Source organism: Schistocerca cancellata, chromosome 4, assembly GCF_023864275.1.
Source record: "Schistocerca cancellata isolate TAMUIC-IGC-003103 chromosome 4, iqSchCanc2.1, whole genome shotgun sequence".
Classification (NCBI taxonomy): Eukaryota; Metazoa; Arthropoda; class Insecta; order Orthoptera; family Acrididae; genus Schistocerca; species Schistocerca cancellata.
Window position 1 is genome coordinate 570,636,978 of NC_064629.1, and position 21,779 is coordinate 570,658,756.

At 44.6% G+C, this 21,779-nt stretch overlaps 1 protein-coding gene across 1 annotated transcript in view; it reads left to right on the forward strand.

The window, feature by feature from the left end:
* The window catches only part of LOC126184576 (histone-lysine N-methyltransferase SMYD3), a 110,544-nt gene that overhangs the window by 12,268 nt on the left and 76,497 nt on the right, over window positions 1–21,779 (forward strand). The window contains exons 2-3 of the mRNA XM_049927006.1: window positions 1,321–1,492; window positions 1,573–1,642. Of these exons, the coding sequence (XP_049782963.1) occupies window positions 1,321–1,492; window positions 1,573–1,642 (242 nt within the window). The remainder of the gene's footprint in view (window positions 1–1,320; window positions 1,493–1,572; window positions 1,643–21,779) is intronic.

Sequence of the window (21,779 nt, forward strand, 5' to 3'; positions counted from 1 at the left end):
ATTATACAGTCAAATTGTTGGTGTCATTTATATTATTATGTTAAATATTGTTTCCTTTTCTTAATCATATTCTACCATATTCAATTAGCATTTCAAAGAAGATTGTTTACTGTCATATGTTATATGAACATGTGGCAGTGACTCAGTGGAACCCAAAATAAATGTGCTGTTGTTGCAGTCAATGAAACTATCAATAAATGAGCAGTTAGATGAAGCAGTGCCATAGTTTATAACCAGGTTTATGTTCCTACAGCTCGTATGGCAGACGATGAACTTTGTCTATAAACTACAAGGACAGTTTTTGAAACAAGTGGCATGAATGGTATAGCAGATGGAATCAGAGGGGTAAAAAAAATTTTTTTTGTTTGATGATAAAAGATTTAGGTGGTGACACTTATTACAGATTCTCCAGGGAAACATTCATTGTACTTTAGCCAATTTGTGTCTTGTGCGAGGTTTGAACTTTCTCAAGGTAAAAATTGACTTATAACAGTACAGAAGCAGAGAAAGAATTTGCCCCAAAGCCCAATAAATCTGTTTCAGCCTTGCAGCTAATGAACTGCGTCATGTGACTAAGTATTATTTAGAACAAGGTGAGAGTAGGCACCCAAAACCCACTTTGTATGAGGAGGATGGAAGCCAAATTTGAAGAAAAGTCATCAGAGAGTGTAAGGTGTCAAAGACAGAACATTAGTAAGAGGTGTTCGTGTTTAAGTTCAGACATTTGATTTTCACAAGTTTACTTTTTACCATTAAAACATAAATTTGTAAGACTCGTGATACCAGCCCAAACCGGTGAGTTAATTGTTGGTACAGTAAAAAGGTTGTGAGTTACTGCATCACACCCAAACAAAAGTTGAAGCTCAACAAAAATGAACTTGTGCCAGTTGTGGCTGAAATGTTGATGCTGCAAACCAGAACTGACAGAGATTATAACAGAACATAAGTGGCTAGTTGTTTAGTTGTAAAGTAAAAACACTTTTGGTGTGACTGTGTTATGGGGTGCATTGGTTATGTCCGTTGAATTGTATGTGGAAGCAAGTGGAATTCACATCTCATCTGAATATTAAGAATGTATGAACTTTTCCTGTATCACTTTGTGTAAAAGCTGCAGTGGTCCCTTTAGGTTGCAACACATCCATGTCCCACGGGCTTTGTCTTAGTGTTAGAGTTTCATATGCAATGACCCTAATATCAAGAGAAGAAAGAGAGGAGGGAAAGGCTAGTTCATAAGTTTATGCTGATCTTGACAAATGCACAAATTTTGCTTACTATTTAGTTTTGTCTGTTTGACATCAACAGATTAATTTCTCGTTCCAGTGGTAAACTATCAAGATGTTCTGGTTGTCAATTCTGTTATTACTGTGGCCGTGAGTGTCAAAAATCTGCTTGGCTTGACCACAAGTATGAATGCCACTTGCTAAAAAAAATTTCACCCCGTGTTGTGCCAGATGCTGCCATGCTTGTTGCAAGAATTATATTTAAATTACAGGTTAGTACTAATGGTATTATTTGAATGAAAACCTTTTCTGTCCACTGTTATTTTGTAACTCTGGGTTTGCAAATTTTCAGAGAGGAGCGGATCAGGAAATGGGATTTTACTCAGACAATACGTACCGTAAATTCAGAGATTTGATGTCACGTGAGTAGAATATTCTGTAAAATCTTCTATGCCTAAAATTAAACATAAATGTTTCCTGGTTTGGTTACTTTATTTAAAAAAATGAAAGTGTGATATATAGTGTGTAATTTTGGATACTAAGGCAAAAGCCAGTTAATTGAAAGTGTAATAAAATTCTCTCTATGCTAATTTACAGCCAGTACTTCTGAATTATTTCCCTCACTTGAGAAACCAGCTGTCTTCTGAGTGGAGTGTATTTTCACAAGGCTTGTTTATTATTTTGTGTCTTTGCCAAAATATCATTTATTTCCTCACAGTTCAGATAAGTTCAAGACACGCACACATAATTAACCCATTGACTTACTAATATTTTTCTCCATAGAAATCTGTCCTTACTATTTATTGAAGTGATGATGGGTAGAGGTAATACAGTTTCAGAAATTTTTATTGATATGGTATACCCGTAAAAATACAGGCATGTGCAATGCCAATAGACATTTCTCACACTCATACTGTGTATCACTTTTCTTCTTCCTTGCTTTACATGCTACACAATTTCTGGAGGGCATTTTCTTGATGGTATTGGTGGGGATAAACCTAACAAATCCTGAAAACAATTTCTTATAACTCGCAAAATATCAGAAGAAATCTAGTTTATTATACACCATTAAATATATCAATTTCTCAGCTTCCCAATGGTATATAACAAATCATGCCATCTATTAACAGAGAAAAAGAAATGCTGAGAATAAGCTATAGCTGCTCAGCCTGTCTCACAGCCTGCAATATAACAACAGCCTTAAAACCTGCAACTGGCTGTGAGCCTGCTGATAAGCCAATTGGTTAGGAATACTGAGAACAAAGTAGAGCCAGGTCATTGTTAGCGAGAAATATTAAAGTTCCAAAATCATACCCAACTCAAATTAAGGGATGTAGCACACAGTCATTGTATAAAACACAATGAAAAAAAAGCATTATAAGAACCAGCAAGAGAATAACCAATGCAAATTGTGGGTTCCAGTACAAGTGGATATTGTGGTAGGCATTGCATCTGACATTTGGTGGGAAGAGACTGGTGGCAAACAGCAGTGCTGAATTTAAGTGTGAGTGTTGGTCACAGAATTTCTCCATATAACTTTCTCCATCATGGGTGGCATGACACATAAGAAGGTTGTCTCCGTATTTTGTGATAGACTTTCCAGACTGATTTCAGGATGAGACTCAAGACAGCATATTAATATATAAACTTGTCTTTTCTCCATGGCTTTGCCCGTGTATGTGTTCAACACATATATTGAATACATCTCCCTCTTTGTACATCCACCTCGTCCTGTGTTTCTGTCCACCTCATCCTCCCACCTCTGTCTCTTCCTTCCCATTCTCTCTGTTCATTCCTCCAACCCCTGTCTCTGAACATATCTTCCTCCCTCCCCCCCCCCCCCCCCCCGTCTGACTGTATCTTCCTTCCCCTCTCTCTTTTCATCTCCACCTTCCACTCTTCTTTTTCCACCTGCCTACCATTCCTCTACACCTTCTGCCTGCCTCATGCATCTCCCATTTCTTCCCATTCTCTTTCCACTTCCTCTTTCCCCTCATTCTGTCCATCGCCTCTATCCATCTCAACCTATTCCCAGCCACACTCATCAGCACCTGTAGCCCCTGCAATACGGTTCAGTAAAGCAGGCCAATACTACTTCCAGAACACACCTCTTATTCAGGGCAGCCTATACATCAGGGCCCAGAAAACCATTTCTTGCCCCTAACATGTAGGCTGCCTTGCAAAGCAGGTTGATTTGGCAGGCCAATACTATTCCCACACAACATGCCTGTTGTGCAGGGCAACCTGTATGCCAAGGGATGGAAAAAACACATTTTTCCTTGCATCTCCACTCCAATTGGAACTAGGTGGCTATAAATCCCACAGTGCTGATACTCACGAGGCCTTCTGTTTCTGTGCCAAATTTGGTTGAAATTGATCCAGGGGTTTGGGAGGAGAGATCTCTCACTCACTCACTCACTCACTCACTCACTCACTCTCTCTCTCTCTCTCTCTCTCTCTCTCTCTCTCACACACACACACACACACACACACACACACACACACACACACACACAGCTTTATATGGTGGAGGTTCTAGAAAACAACTAGATATTGTATTGTTATCTGTGCAACAAGATTTATTGTCTGCACCAAAACAGAGGAATAAGCTTTTTTCATCAGCAAAGTAATACACACGTGATATATTTCTTGGAAACAAGAATTTTACATGACAATTTTTTTTGCAATATATGTACACACATTCATTTTGACTAATGTATTGTTATACAAAGACAACAAAAATTGCACTTCCTTGCTTGTTTCTTCACCCTCCAACAACCCAAAATCAGATATTAGTATACTTCAGCAGAAAGCTTATCATATCAATATTCAGGTTAAAATCAGCAGCTGAGATCACAATAATATTTGTTTATTTGCTGGTTTCGGATTATGTTAAAGCCATCGTCACTATAATCATGGTATCACAAGAAAACTCAGGAGCTGCCAGCACCAGCGATATGGGGCTGAAAATTCTGAAGATGGCTTTAACATAAGCCAAAAATGGTAAATAAACAAATATTATTGCAATCTCAACTGTTGATTTTAAGCTAAATATAGCACCAGGTCGCTGTAATCCATGGACAATGTTGTCTAAATTTATATCATTCAGTGTACCACTTTGTACATGTACATCGTCATGAAATGCTAGAGATCAGTACCGAAGCTACCTGACTGCCTTTGTGCAATGATGAGGGTAAGCTACCATGAACAGCATAGTGAACACATTATTGTAGCTAAGATGGACATGAAGCCAACACCCACCACAGTAGTACAAGTTAATATGGCAACTAGTTATGTAGATGATGAAGAGTTTGAAAACAATGTGTGTTGAGATAAAAGAAACGAGTCAGGTGGTTAGGGGAGAGGAAAATTTAATTGTAATGGGATTCTGATAGTATGAAGAGGAGGAGAGGGAAAGATCGTAGGTAAATGTGGACTGGGGGAAAGGAATGAAAGAGGAAGCCATCTAGTAGAATTTTGTTCAGAGCATAATTTAATCATGACTAACACTTGGTTTAAGACTCATGAAAGTTGTCTGTGTGAAAGAGACATGGAGGTACCAGATGGTTCCATATTGATTACGTAATGGTAAGACAGAGATTTCAGAACCAGATTTTAAACTATAAGATGTTTCCAGGGACAGATGTTGACTGTGACCACAATTTATTGGTTATTATTGTAGCACACAATACAAAAGAATGCTGGGCAGTTACTTGATTATGGAGCCAAACTCAAGACTGCACAGAATATAAAAACAGGAAAGCAAGAGCCATAGGTAATACCAAGGCAGTAGACGTGTTCTAGCCCAGCATAGCATAACATACCTGGTGCGTAAACAAGCAAAGTCCAAATAATGTAGCACATCCAGATTTTGGTTATGGCCTGGTATGATGGCAGTGAAAGCCAGACGAATAAACGTCGATTTGATAATCACTGTAGCACCATACACAGCAGCACTGAGTGGCCCAGAAGATGTCTGGTAGTGTTATATGACTCACAAACACAATCTAGTCCCTAATAGCAGCTTTTATGTAGTTGCTGCACTCACTGCCTGTGAAGATGATGGTGGCACCTGCTAGCATAAAGCTTGTAAACATAATATTTGTAATCAGCACTGAGTTGAAACATGCAATACACTGGCAAGGGCCATAAACAATCTCTGAAGCAGGAGTGACAGCAAGCCAAGGGCCAGCAACCAACAGGACGCAGACACAGTTTCAGAAAAGGTGTGATCAAGTACACAGGGGCCCAGCCCACATATACTACAGTTATGCACTGTAGATAGCTCTAAGAGATGAAATAGTGAAGGTGGTAAAGGATCAAATACATAAAAAAGACAAGGCCCAGTAGAAATCCTTGGATATCTTAGCACATAATGAATTTAATTGATGAAAGGAGAAGATATAAAAATGCATCAAATGAAGCAAGCAAAAGGGAATACAAACCTGGAAAAAATGAGATTGGAAGGAAATGCAAAATGCCTAAGCAGGAATGGCTAGAGTACAGATGTAAATGTATGGAAGCATGCAGAGTGTTTACGTAAGAGTGTGAAAAATGTAACAGGATGTAGTGAATGCTCGACTGAACAATTTGAGGTAGGGAACCTGGATTCGGAAAAGCCAGCTTAAGGAAATATGGAAGTAAACTGGGTACAAGTTTACATGTACTGTGCTGTTTATTTACATGGACAGTCTTTATTTCCTGCAAGGAAACAATGAAGATGAACCTGATTAGTAGGAAGTATTTCCTGATCGCTGGGTTGGAAGGGGAGGTCCTATTCCATGGCCTGCGAGGTCACCTGAGCTGAATCCCCTTCATTATTGTCTATGATGATATCTAAAGTCACTTGTGTATGAGACCCCAGTGGATACAGAGATGGAATTAGTCACCATAATTGTAGCTGCCTGTGATGTGATTTGAAACACAGCAGGAATATTTGTCAGGGTGTGTCAGAATCTTGTTTGCTGATGTCGTGCTTGCATTGAGGTTTATGACCATTAGTTTCAGCACATTTTGTAAGATACAGTACAAATGCTATGCTCATTGTGTCAGTGGTGGTATTTGCTGTTAACTGTGACTACTGGAAATAAAAAAGTACACTGTACTGTGATATTATTCCTATTATATCCCTAAGCTGGCTTCTATGACCCCAGGTTCCCAACCTTAAATTGTTCAGTGGAGCATCCTCTGAGTCCTGTTACATTTTTGCACGTTCTTATGGAAATGACCCTGTATATAACTATGGGAAAAATAGGCATTAGCTATAGGAAAATGACATAGGCCTTTTTAGAAAAGAGAAGCAGCTGTATGAATATCAAGAGCTCAGATGGGAAACCAGTACTAAGCAAAGAAGGGAAAACAAAGTCAGACATAGTATATAGAGGGGCTATACAAAGGAAATTAGCTTGAAGGCAGTATTGTATAAAGGTAAGAGGAAGTAGATGAAGATTTAAGAGAAGATATGATACTGTGAGAAGAATTTGATGGAGCGCCGAAACACCTAAGTTGGAATGAGGCCCCTGAAGTTGATGGAATTCCGCCAAAACTACTGACAGCCTAGGAAGAGCCAGCCATGATAAAACTATTGTACCTGGTCCACAAGATATATGAGCAGGCAAAATAGCCTCAGACTTCAAGAAGTATGTATTACTTCAAATTACAAAGAAAGCAGGTTCTGACAAGTGTGAATATTACTGAACTATCAGTTTAAGAACCCATGATTGTAAAATACTAACACAAATGGTTTATAGAAGAATGGAGAAACTGGTAGGAGCTGACCTCGGGGAGGATCAGTTTGGATTGGACAATGTTGGAACACATGAGGCAGTACTAACCCTATGACTTATCTTAGAAGGTAGGCTAAGGAAATGTAAAACTAAGTTTATTGTTTTTGTAGATTTAGAGAAAGCTTTTGACAATTATTATTGGAATGCACTCTTTGGAATTATGAAGATAGCAGGGGTAAAATACAGAGAGTGAAAGGTATTTGCAACTTGTACAGAAACCAGACACTAGTTATAAGAGTCAAGGGACATGAAAGGGAAGCAGTGGTTGACAGGGAATGAGGCAGGGTTGTAGCTTATGCCCGATGTTATTCAATCTGTACATTAAACAACAGTAAAGGAAACCAAAGAAAAATTTGGTGAAGGAATTAAAGTTTAGGAAGAAGAAATAAAAGCTTAAGAGTTTTTCCAATGACATTGTAATTCTGTCAGAGACAGCAAAGATCAGTTGAATGGAATGGACTATGTCTGGAAAGGAGGACATAAGATGAACATCAACAAAAGCAAAACAAGTGTAATGGAATGCAGAGGGAATTGGATTAGGAAACGAAATGCTATAAGTAGTAGATGAGTTTTGCTATTTGAGCAACAAAATAACTGATTGGTTGGTTTGGGGGGGATTAAAGGGACCAGACAGCGACGGTCATCGGTCCCTTTTTCCAAAAAAAGTAAAACCACCCAAAGAGAATAAAAAAAAAAAGAACAACAGGAAAGACGTCAGACGACACAGGACAAGAAATACTCCTACAGAGATCAGACGAAACAAATTAAAATCACACAGAGTGTGACAGTGGTTGGCCGACCATAGAGATAAAAAGGAAAAGCCAACCACCGAGAACACATTAAAAACTCAGCGTAAAATCGTAGGCCAATGGCCAGAATCAACACAAAAGAACAAAACAAACACTCAGAGTAAATAATAAAAACCCCCTGCCCGAATAAAACGGAAAACTAAGTCAGCCATACCAGGGTCATCACATAAGAGGGCAGGGAGCGTATCAGGCAGCGCAAATGTCTGCCTGACCACAGCTAAAAGGGGGCAGGCCAACAAAATGTGGGCCACTGTCAAAGCCGCCCCGCAGCGACATACAGGAGGGTCCTCCCGGCGCAGTAAATAACTGTGTGTCAGGTGGGAGTGGCCAATGCGGAGCCGACAAAGGACGACAGAGTCCCTGCGGTTGGCTCGCAGGGATGACCGCCACACAGTCGTCGTCTCCTTGATGGCACGGAGTTTATTGGGCATGATCTGATTGCGCCATTCAGCGTCCCAAAGCGCAAAAACTTTTCGGCGGAGGACTGCCCGCAAATCAGTCTCTGGGAGGCCAACGTCCAGAGACTGTTTACTCGTGGCCTCTTTCGCCAGGCGGTCAACATGTTCATTGCCCGGGATACCGACATGACCGGGGGTCCACACAAAGACCACAGAGCGGCCGCAACGCGCAAGAGTATGCAGGGACTCATGGATAGCCATCACCAGACGAGAACGAGGAAAACACTGGTCGAGAGCTCGTAAACCGCTCAGGGAATCGCTACAGATAACGAAGGACTCACCTGAGCAGGAGCGGATATACTCTAGGGTATGAAAGATGGCGACTAGCTCAGCAGTGTAAACGCTGCAGCCAGCCGCCAAGGATCGTTGTTCGGAATGGTCCCCTAGAGTTAGCGCATACCCGACACGACCAGCAACCATCGAACCGTCGGTGTAAACAATTCCAGAGCCCTGATACGTGGCCAGGATGGAATAAAAGCGGCGGCAGAAGGCCTCTGGAGGGACCGAGTCCTTCGAGCCCTGTGCCAAGTCGAGCCGAAGGCAAGGGCGAGGAACACACCACGGGGGTGTACGCAGAGGCGCCCGGAAAGGAGGTGGAACTGGGAAAAACCCAAGCCCGCAGAGAAGCTCCTTGATGCGTACGGCGATCGGACAACCCGACCGGGGCCGACGGTCTGGCAGATGGACGACTGACTGCGGGAACAGGACACGATAATTTGGATGCCCGGGCAAGCTAAAAACATGGGCAGCATAAGCGGCCAGCAAACGTTGGCGTCGGAACCGCAGTGGAGGTACACCTGCCTCCACTAGGACGCTGTCCACAGGGCTGGTGCGGAAAGCACCAGTGGCAAGGCGTATCCCGCTGTGGAGAATTGGGTCCAGCACCCGCAACGCAGATGGGGATGCTGAGCCATAAGCTAGGCACCCATAATCCAGGCGAGACTGGATTAACGCCTGGTAGAGCCGCAACAGGGTAGATCGGTCGGCGCCCCAGCGGGTGTGGCTCAAACAACGCAGGGCGTTGAGATGCCGCCAACACGCTTGTTTAAGCTGCCGGAGATGAGGCAGCCAAGTCAACCGGGCATCAAAAAGGACACCCAAAAACCTGTGGATCTCCACCACAGCAAGAAGTTCGTCGGCAAGATAAAGCCGCGGCTCAGGATGGACCGTTCGGCGCCGGCAGAAATGCATAACGCGGGTCTTGGCAGCCGAAAACTGAAAACCACGCACTACAGCCCAAGACTGCGCCTTGCGGATTGCGCCCTGTAGCTGACGTTCAGCTGCTGCAATGCTAATAGATCTATAGTAAAGACAGAAGTCGTCAGCATACAGGGAAGCGGAGACAGAATTTCCTACTGCCGCAGCGAGACCGTTTATTGCAATTAAAAACAGGCAGACACTGAGGACAGAGCCCTGGGGTACCCCGTTCTCCTGGATGAGGGAGGAACTATACAAGGCCGCGACTTGCACGCGGAAGGTACGATACGATAGAAAATTTCTAATAAAGATCGGCAGAGGGCCCCGAAGACCCCATCCATGAAGCGTAGAAAGGATGTGATGACGCCATGTCGTATCGTACGCCTTCCGCATGTCGAAAAAGACAGCGACCAGGTGCTGACGGCGGGCAAAGGCTGTACGGATGGCCGACTCAAGGCTCACCAGATTGTCGGTGGCGGAGTGGCCTTTACGGAACCCACCCTGAGACGGAGCCAGAAGGCCCCGAGACTCCAGCACCCAATTTAAGCGCCGGCTCACCATCCGTTCAAGCAACTTGCAAAGAACGTTGGTGAGACTAATGGGACGGTAGCTGTCCACCTCCAGAGGGTTCTTTCCAGGTTTCAAAATGGGGATGACAATACTTTCCCGCCATTGCGACGGAAACTCACCCTCGACCCAGAGACGGTTGTAAAGGTCGAGGAGGCGTCGCTTGCAGTCCACTGAAAGGTGTTTCAGCATCTGACAGTGGATGCGATCTGGCCCGGGAGCAGTATCAGGGCAAGCAGCAAGGGCACTCTGAAATTCCCACTCACTGAATGGAGCGTTGTACGGTTCAGAAGCATTGGTGCGAAAAGAAAGGCTCCGACGTTCCATCCGCTCTTTAATGGAGCGGAAGGCCTGGGGGTAATTTGCAGAAGCGGAACTCATAGCAAAATGCTCTGCTAAGCGGTTTGCAATGACGTCGGAGTCAGTACAAACTGCTCCATTCAATGAGAGCGCAGGGACGCTGGCAGGGGTCCGATAGCCGAAGACCCGTCGAATCTTGGCCCACACCTGCGATGGAGTGACATGGAGTCCAATGGTGGACACATACCGCTCCCAGCACTCCTTCTTGCCTTGGCGGATAAGGAGGCGGGCCCGCGAACGCAGCCGTTTGAAGGCGATAAGGTGGTCCATGGAGGGATGTCGCTTGTGACGCTGGAGCGCCCGCCGGCGATCTTTAATCGCTTCAGCGATCTCAGGCGACCACCAAGGCACAGCCCTCCGCCGAGGGGACCCAGAAGAACGGGGAATGGCAGACTCGGCGGCAGTGACGATGCCGGCGGTGACCGATGTAACCACCGCATCAATGGCATCAGTTGAGAGAGGCTCAATAGCGGCAGTGGAGGAGAACAAGTCCCAGTCAGCCTTATTCATAGCCCATCTGCTAGGGCGCCCAGAAGAGTGACGCTGTGGTAGTGACAGAAAAATCGGAAAGTGGTCACTACCACACAGGTCGTCATGCACACTCCAGTGGACAGATGATAAGAGGCTAGGGCTACAGATTGAAAGGTCAATGGCGGAGTAGGTGCCATGCGCCACACTGAAGTGTGTGGAGGCATCATCATTCAAAATCGAGAGATCAAGCTGCGACAATAAATGCTCAACGGTGGCGCCTCGACCTGTTGCCACTGACCCACCCCACAGAGGGTTATGGGCGTTAAAGTCGCCCAGTAAGAAGAAAGGTGGCGGCAATTGGGCTATCAGCGCAGCCAGGACATGCTGCGCGACATCACCCTCCGGTGGAAGGTAAAGACTGCAGACGGTAAGAGCCTGCGGCGTCCACACCCTAACAGCGACAGCCTCTAAAGCTGTTTGGAGAGGGACAGACTCGCTGTGAAGAGAGTTAAGGACATAGATGCAGACGCCACCAGACACCCTTTCATAAGCTGCTCGGTTCTTATAATAACCCCGATAGCCACAGAGGGCGGGGGTGCGCATTGCTGGAAACCAAGTTTCCTGCAGAGCAATGCAGAGGAAAGGGTGAAGGCTGATAAGTTGGCGGAGCTCAGCTAGATGGTGGAAGAAACCGCTGCAGTTCCACTGGAGGATGGTTTTGTCCATGGCTGAGAAAGGCGTGCCGGGACTGGGACGGCAGATTACGCCGCTGGGTCACCTGCTGCCTCCGATTGAGCACCCGTGCTAGTGCTATTGCTATTCACGGCGTCTGAGGGACCGGCGAGATCGAGGTCCTCAGCGGACGCCAGAATCTCCACCTCGTCCCCAGACGCAGAGCTAGAAGGTTGCGATGGGGTGGCTACCACCGCGCGTTCCTTGGGCTTAGAGCTGCTCTTCTTTGATTTCTCACGCTGCTCCTTGGGTTTAACTGGCTGGGAGGGCTTCACCGATTCAGTCTCCGGGACTGAGGAGGATCGGGAAGCCCTTCGACCTGCAGATTGTGGGCACTTACGCCACTGTCGATCGTCAGCCTTCCCGCCGGTGGAAACCTGGGAAGGGAGGGACCCAAGGGACCCCTTGCGAGCGTGAGAAGCCGAAGAAGTTGGACACTTCTCCGGCTTAGAAGCGGGGACTGATGTCCCCGATGGGGGGGATGGTGTTGCTCCTGAGGTAGGTGGCACAGGAGCAACCCGGTGGGTCGAGCCCCCCACTGGCAAGGGGGCAGCAGGAGTTGTACCACTCGTCAATCCGGCCGGAAGGCTCGAAACTGATGGGGCTAGCACAGGTGTTGTAGCAGCGGCGTAGGAAGTTGTCATTCGCACTGGATGTAATCGGTCGTATTTCCGTTTGGACTCAGTATAAGTCAGTTGGTCCAGGGTCTTATATTCCATGATTTTGCGCTCTTTCTGGAATATTCTGCAGTCTGGCGAGCAAGGTGAATGGTGCTCCCCGCAGTTGACGCAGATGGGAGGCGGGGCACATGGAGTATCGGGATGAGATGGGCGTCCGCAATCTCGACATGTGAGGCTGGAAGTGCAGCGGGAAGACATATGGCCGAACTTCCAGCACTTGAAGCACCGCATCGGGGGAGGGATATAGGGCTTGACGTCACATCGGTAGACCATCACCTTGACCTTTTCCGGTAACGTATCACCCTCGAAGGCCAAGATGAAGGCACCGGTAGCAACCTGATTGTCCCTCGGACCCCGATGAACGCGCCGGACGAAATGAACACCTCTACGTTCTAAGTTGGCGCGCAGCTCGTCATCAGACTGCAAAAGGAGGTCCCTATGGAAAATAACACCCTGGACCATATTTAAACTCTTATGTGGAGTAATAGTAACGTTAACATCCCCCAACTTGTCACAAGCAAGTAACCTGCGTGACTGGGCGGAGGATGCCGTGTGTATCAGTACTGAGCCAGAGCGCATTTTAGACAAGCCCTCCACCTCCCCAAACTTGTCCTCTAAATGCTCGACGAAGAACTGAGGCTTTGTGGAGAGAAAAGACTCCCCATCAGCTCTCGTGCAAACTAAGAATCGGGGCGAATAACTGTTACCTCCATCCTGGGACTTACGCTCTTCCCACGGCGTGGCCAGGGAGGGGAACGTTTTCGGATCGTACTTCTGAGCATTAAATTGAGCCCAAGAACGCTTAGAGACTGCTGGCGGCTGGCCGCCAGCGAGAGATGATGTACCACGCTTCATTGTGGGTCATCCGCCCTGATGCCACCTACTCCGACCAAGGGCCCTCCCCACGGGCGCCACCCAGCCACAGCAAAGGCCACCTGGCAGGATGGCCGTTGCCGGGAGTCCTGATACCCCAGGAGGATAGGCATCTACTCCTTGGCATACGTGGGGAGTTAACGGCGCAGGCATCAGTAGAGCGATCCCTGTGTTGTCAGGGGGCTACAACCAAGAGGGTACATGGCGGCCCCACCACAACGGACTGGCTACCGTGCTGGATCTTAGGTGCAAAACTGTCCAAGGTCGTCGTCGCAGTTAAAAGAAACACTGCAGAGGGCAGCGTGGTAATCGCACCCAGGGACGTATCCCCGCCCTAAAGATCGAAAACGAGCAGGACACCATTGCAACGACGTGAAAGCCGGCTAAAGGTCTAATTGCACGACGGATACAGTGCACCATGTAAGGCGCCCTTCCCCAATTGGCTCGCTCTTCGGAAGAATTTAGAAAGATGGAGGTCAAACCCGAGAGGGGACCATCACATAAGGCCAAAACATGTGAGACTCCTTTTAGTCGCCTCTTACGACAGGCAGGAATACCGCGGGCCTATTCTAACCCCCGAACCCGCAGGGGGGCAAAATAACTGATGTTGACCAAAATAGAGAGGATGTCAAATGTAGACTGGCAATGCCAATAAAAGTGTTTAAGAAGAAGAGAAATTTGTTAATATTGAATATAGATTTAAGTGTTGGGAATTCTTTTATGACGATATTTCCCTGGAGTGTAGGCCTATATGGAAGTGAAATGTGGATGATAAGGAGTTGAGACAAGAAGAGAATAGAAGCATTTGAAATGTGATCCTACAGAAAAATGCTAAAGATTAGATGGGTAGATCACATAACTAATGAGGTACTGAACAGAATTGGGGAGAAAAGAAATTTGTAGCAAAGCCTGACTAGAAGAAGGGATCAGTTGATAGGACACATTCTGAGACATCGAGGAATCATGAATTTAGCACTGGAGGGAAGTGTGGGGCTTAAAAATTGTAGAGGAAGACCAAGATATGAATACAGTAAGCAGCTTCAAAAGTACGTAGGTTGCAGTAGTTATTTTGAAATGAATAGACTTGCACAGGACAGAGTAACATGGAGAGCTGCATCAAACCAGTCTTTGGACTGAAGACCACAACAACACAATAAGACTACTTTCAAGTTGTACAAAGTGTATCAGGGAGTTTTGCAATTTGAATCTGTAAGTAATCAAGTCATAATTTGCAATTGTGCATGTTTGGACCTCTATACTAAAGGTGAGTGATCCACTCCTGAACTGATTCTACAGAGTGAGCAGTTGATGACTTAAAAAAAAAAGGAAGAGTAGCTCTTCAGATCAGAAATGCCTCTACAGCATGAAGCGTACTGACCATATTTGGGCATATTTGCATGAGCCTGAGGGGTGTATTGCAGCAGCACTGCTGGCAGGCTGGCGTGGGATCTCATCACTGTAAATTCAACAAGGCCAATCCAATGTTGCAAGGTGGATTAGCTTCCTGAAACAGCAAACTCAGCGGTACAGTACATACTAGTGCAGCAAGAGCAAGGCAGATTTCTGTACTGACAATGCCTATGAGGGTTTAGCATACATGACTGGTAGTGGCATAAATGCTGCTAACTGTAAGTATGGACATTTTTGTAACAAAATTATTCTTAGTCTCACAGCCCTATCAGCACAATGGGACTGTGCTGGACAAGGTTGCCACATGGACATTGCATTAGAAGTCAGTGTTTCAAGGCCATAGCAGTGAAATAACTCTATGCTCTTAAGTCCCCCCTTCCTCCACCGCCCGCCACCTGACTTAGTGCCATGGTGCTGCTGGCCATCTCAGATCAACTACAGCAGTACGGTTTACTCTTGCGCAGGATGCAGTGGGTTACTCCCTATGCACACGAGCAGTCTTTCGCCAACACAGGACGGGCATCTCATTGTTACGGACATCCGGTGCCATGATGCAGTTGGGTATATCCCATGGCCATAGCAAATACAGCAGTGTCAAATGTACACTTTGTTGGTGTAGAAATCACATGGCTGGCTTACTAGGTAACGAGGGCACTGGCGCGTGGTGGAGACACTGTGCCAGCATCATGGGGTGTGCAAGCAGTCGGCCCAGCAGAATTCAGTGGCCAGCCACCCACTGACACGGTATCAAACAGTGCAGATGCTTCAATAAGGAACTCTTTTTACATTTGCATCTGCCTTCCTGTGGAGCCACCTTGTCTCCCACCATGCTTCCACCATCTGGTCACACCATCTTGGCACTTAGCCATTCTATGCTGCACTGGGGGCACTACAAATGGAATGAAAATTCTAAGGCCACTACGACAGCATCCCACACAACATGCTAGATTAGTTAGTATGGCATAGACCAGTGCAGTGAGAAATGTCTACTAAACTGCAGAAAAATACAATGGTGGTTTGAAATGTTCTCGGAATAGCATAGAAAAAAATACTTACATCACTGAAACTTTTTTTAATTTTTCAATGTAGTCTACTTGTGGATTAATGCACTTGGTCTAACAATTTTCCAGTGCCTTGATCCCACCTCAAAAATTAGTTTCCTTCAGGCCTGCAAAATAGTTGTCAACTCTGGCTATCAATTCTTTGTTTGAAAGGAATCTTCATCCATCAAGAAAAATTTTCAGTTTTGGGAAGAGGTGGAAGTCTGATGGAGCCACATCAGGTCAATAAGGTGGCTGTGGTAACAAGTCATACCTCAGTTCGTGTAATTTTGCCATGCTGACGGCACATGTGTGCAGGCGTGCATTGTCTTGATGGAAGATGACTTTCTTCCTTCCTAAACTTGGCCTTTTTTTGCTTATCTTTTGTTGCAATTTGCCCAGGAGGTTAGCACAGTATTCTCCAGTAATTTTTTGCCCTGTGGGGAGATAATCTACAAACAGAATCCCCTTCACATACCAGAATACTGATGCCATGACCTTTCCCACCAAAGGAATTGTCTTTGCTTTCTTTGGTGGTGGAGAATCAGCATGTTTCCATTGCTTTGACTGTTGTTTTTTCTCTGGGGTATAGTCGTGCAACCGAGTTTGATCTGTGGTCACAATGGTCACAAACCAGTGCAAAAAATCTTGTTTGTTTCTCCTAAAACAGGCCAAGCATTGTTCCGATATGTCCATTCTCATGTGTTTTTGATCCAGCATGAAAGGTCATGGCACCCATCCTGCAGATAATTTTTTCATTTCCAATTTTTCATTTAAAATGTGATATACCCTTTCAGGTGACATCTGGCAATCCGCCTTGACCATTTTGTGCACTTTTGCAATGATTTCTGGAGTAGTGACACTTCTTGGCCGACCACTGCGCAGATCATTGTCTAAGCTCTCCCAACCAAATTTAAATTCATTTGTCAACTTGGCAACAGTTGAATATGAAGGAGCAGAGTCCCCAGTGTATTCTGGAAATTGGCATGAATGTTCTTTGCTTTCATACCTTTCTTTATGAAGTACTTCATCACTGCTCGAATCTCGATTTTTTTCCATCTTCGCAAATCACTATGCGGGAACAACAGAGCCATGTCACTGCCACAGCTCTCTTCCAAGAGCACTAATATGGCACGTGTTTAAAGGCAACAGTCCAATGAATATCACGTGAGCAACTCATTGTGCCAGCACTGACCTCTTGTGGTGATTCCAAGAACTTTTCAAACAACCCTCGTATATTACAGAGAGAGAGAGAGAGAGAGAGAGAGAGAGAGAGAGAGAGAGAGAGAGTGTGTGTGTGTGTGTGTGTGTGTGTGTGTGTGTGTGTGTAGCAGGAGCACTCTGCAGCTCACTTGGGAGTGAGTGAACTGCAAAGAACTGACTCATAAGAGCTGGTGATCTAGCTCTCCATTCAGTGCTTACTACTCCCCTACTGCTCTGATCTCCACACGGAGCAGATTACTTAATGACTCAGGATTCACCCCACTCTTAGCACTCTTGACTCATTCACTGATTCAGCTTTCAGTACTCCTGGGCATTTACTTATCTTCTTGACTCTGCACTCTTCATTCGAGTTTGACTCACCATAGATATTGTTCATTATAATATGAGGAGTGTTCAATAAGTAATGCAACACATTTTTTTATCAGCCAATTTCAGTTGATGAATGTGGAATTTGTTGTGGGACTTTGTGTAATATTTCCACTTCAGCCCCTATAGTTTCATTAAGTTCCAATAAGTGGCAGTACTATATGTAGCCTACAAAATGGCATCTGTAACTTAAGTGCATTCCATGTGGAGAGCTGTGACTGAGTTTATTTTTGTGGAAAGCCAGAATATTGCAGATATTCATAGGTGCTTGCAGAATGTCTACAGAGGCCTGCCAGTGAACAAAAGCACAGAGTGTAGTTGTGTGAGACATCTATCATCATCACAACTATGTGGCACAAACCTGTCCAATCTCCTGCATGCTGTCCGTCTGCACACGTCTGTGACTCCTGCAATGTTGGAACATGCAGACACTCTCATTTGAGGTAATCGATGGATTACAAACAAACACTTCGCTGCTGAACTGGACATCTGTGTTGGTAGTGCTGACACACTCGTCCACCAGTTGGGGTACTCAAAGGTGAGTGCCCACTGGAATCATCACAGCCTGACAATAGACAATAAAGAGCAATGAAGAATCATATGTGCAGAATTGCTTCAGTGTTACAAGGCTGATCATGACAATTTTTTGTCAAATATCATCACAGGTGATGAGACATGGGTTTATTACTTCGAACTGGAAACAAAAGGGCAATTCATGCAGTGACTTCACAGCACTTCTCCTCCAAAGAAAAAGTTCAAAGCTGCACCCTAAGTCAGTAAATTCATGGTTATAGTCATCTGGAACTCTGAAGGGATTGTTGTGTTGGATTTTCTCCCTCATGGTACAACAATCAACACTGAAATGTGTTGTGTTGCCCTCATGAAATTGAAGAAATGACTTCACTATGTCTGTATCCACAAAAATGCAAATGAATTACTCTTCCTCCTTGACAACGCAAGGCCCCTCTCAATTCTGGACACCTGAGAGAACCTCACTATACTCCAGTGAACTGTTCATCCTCATCCACCCTGCAGTGCGGATCTCCACCTTCTGACTTCCATCTGTTTGGAAGGATGCACTCTACAGGAAGCCTTACGATGATGGGGAGGTTATTGATGTCGCAAGGCATTACCTCTGACATTGACCAGCAGAGTGGAACCATTTATAAGGCCATCACATTGAACATAGATTATGTTGAGAAATAGGGTTTTGTAGCCAAAAGAGTGGGGAATAATATGTTTTGCTGTCTCCATTTTGTTCTATTGTGACCGTGTCTGGATGAAGATTTACAGCCTTCAGGTCACTGTGCAAAGTGTCTACCCATCGTTGTCTAGTCATTCCTTGGGTCTCTTTCCCACGACTTCCAATGTGTGTACTGCCTTTGAAATGGTATCATCCTTTGAATGCAGCACATGTCCAAATCATAGCAGATGGCTTTCTCACATTTTCTTCTTGATCGATGTGACCCAAGAACGTTTCTTGATAGTATCATTCAAGACATGATCTAGTGGAGTGATGCCACCTGCCCATCTAAGCATCTTAGACTCCATGACCTCCAGTTGTCCTTCTGCCTTTTCTGTAACTGGCCAACACTCAGGACAGATGACAGTCTGGTAGACCTTTGACTTCAGAAGCCACTAGCCAAAATCTGGATTTGCATAATAAAATCTAAAAAAGGACGACTGATTGTTGCACTCTATAATTTATAAGCCACATAACAGTCACCGAGTGCATCCAGTTTCCGAATGGAAGGTAACCTGAATCCTTAATCTGACAATAGCCACTTCATCCAGGCTGCCTGAATCCTTGCATTGACCTTGTCTGTAAGTTGCCCATTGTTAGAGACTGTAGAACCGAGATACATAAATTTTGTTACTATTGGTAGATCCTCTCCATCAACACTCATGGTCCCATCTTCTCGCAGATCTTATGTCATGTTATCAGTTTTCTTTTTGCTCGGCCACAGGCCATATTGTACAAGTTGGTCATTCCACTCTTTTATTTAGTGCTTGAGATCAAACATGTTCTCTGCAGCCAACATAACATCATCAGTATATATAAGTGACCATGATAGTGGCATGTGCAGGTCTGATGTGACAGTGTCCATCACAAGGATAAACTATGGTGGTGATAAGGCCAAGCCTTTGTTGACTCCTACTGTGGTGTGAAAGTTGATTTGAGATATTCTGCATACCTTTTTGTTGAGAATATGTCCAAGGATCTTCATCATGTGGCTCAGTAATTTGATCAGGTGATAAGTAGAACCCTCAGCAGGATTTCCTTTCCTTTTGAAGACTGGTGCAGTGATACTCCACTGCCAATCTGTTGGTATTGACCTTCTTTGATGATCCAGTTGAAAAGATCCATTAGCCAACCTGCCTGTTGAGAACACCAGAACTCTGCTGGGAGGTCATTGGGGCCAGTGGATTTCCCTCTCTTAATCTCCTTCAAAGCAGCCTCAACTTCAGCAGTAATAGTGTCCTTGTCTGGTCCTTAACAGCTGACATGGTTGGTATTGGTGTATGGGGAAATTCGTCAGCAGAAATTCTCTCAAAATAGTTCTGGCAGCGTTCCCTTGCTTTCTTCCTGTCAACCAGCAGCTCACTTCTTTTGTTGTTGACGCCAAAAATGTGTTGGATACCTTCCGTTTTACGATATTTTGATTTGACTAGTCAATAAATGTCATGTTCTCCTTCATGTGTGTCTAGTTTCATGTAGAGATTGGAGTGCTTGTCTACTTTAGTGAGTGCAATGCCCTTCTTCGCCTTTCTGCAGGCTTGTTTGTAAGCATTCCAACGGAATAGTATTTTGTCTGCAAGAAACTCATGGTACAGTTTTTTTCTTCTTGCCTGCAGCATCCTTAACATCGTCATTCCGAAGCCACATGTCTTAGCTGATTCTTAGTCATATTGGTTTCATTGTTCTGAGATTAGAGCATGCAGCTTTACGAACAAAGGTTTTCAATGTAGTCCAGATATCTTCAACTGTAGTAATAGGTAGAACCATAATTTCTGTCATAATGTCAGCCTGCTTCTCTTTGAAGCACCACCATTTGTTTTTTGATGTTCCGTTTCTGGCAGAGTACCCTGATATTGGTTTGTTTATTCTAAGCTTACAAATGACTGGTTGGTGTTGCATTGTGACAGTTTCATATGGAACAACTCTCATGTCTTAACACATTGAGGTTCTGATGTCTTACTAGGACATAGTCAATCTGAGTTGCGTTTGATCCACTATAGTATGTGATTAGGTGAGTTTGGCATTTTTGGAACCAAGTGTTTGTGATGACCAGGTCATGTATTTCTGCATAACCGAGGATTTGTCGGCCGTCATAGTTCTTCCCTCTATATCCATGTCCACCATGGGCACCATGATCTTCTTTACTTTGTCAACATGTCCATTCAGGTCACCAGTGATAATGATGTAGTCTTCTACTGGGACTTGAGCAGTCTTCTCGTCAAGCAGTCCACAGAAGGTGTCTTTGGTTTCTGCACTCAGGCTGGTTTGTGGGGCAAAGGCACTGAAGAAGTGGACTTTTTGTCTGTATGTGGTTTAGACAATTTTCATTAGGTGATTGTTGTAACACTGCACATCAGAGACAGAACCACTGAATTTTGCTGTTATAACAATGCCGACACCATTAGTTGGTCTGCGGGTACCATTGTATATCAGTTTGCAACCACAACCATTGTCATATGACTTTTGCCCACTCCACTTTGTTTCTTGAATTGCATAGATGTTGACAGACTTCTTTTCAAGTACCATAGCATTCGCTGCATCGTACAGTCACAGTCCTGACATCCAGTGTTGTGAGACAGAAGAATCTGTGGGCACGCTTGTTTAGCTGTCGCTGCCCTTGCAACGGTAACCCTTGCCACACTTATCGGGCCCTGCCGGCGCACATCACTTTCGGGGAATCCCCTAACCATAGTAACTAATCTTTGAGACAGCCCTTCCATAAGAATGTGACAGTGGTTTTACAGCTGGCTTGTCACAAAACCTGTTGCCTGGCATAAGTGAGTAGAAGCAATACCAGAATGAATCGGGACCCCATTATCACCATCCACTTACTCAGTAGATGTGAGTCCCTGAGAAATCTTAATAGTATTTTACTTTTTCCATGTGACATATTTTTCAGTGCTACAGGACATAAGTCAACTATTGCCTAGAAGAGCTTCAAGTGATGTATGGTATCCATTTTACACAACATTTAAAAAAGTTAATAAATATGATTTGTCCAAATTATAATTTACAGATTCACAAAACATTGTCAGACACTCAAATTTCTAGTTATTTGACGAAATTAAAAATGATGTAGTCAGTGGGATGGTAATAATAGGTAGACAGTTACAAATCATATTAGTTTCTATGCACTTATGGAATTGGTTAAATGCTGTTATCACCAAAAATAATATCAAGTTTAAAATTGTTTGGTTGGCCCAACTGTGGATATCAAGAAATAGGTGGGTACTGAGACAAAGAGGAAAAATAATGACAAACACATATAACACGTACGTCCTTCGGTTTACTTAACTTGTTCAGCAAGTTCAACAGTTCCACGAGACAGCAGGTTTGTCATATACAA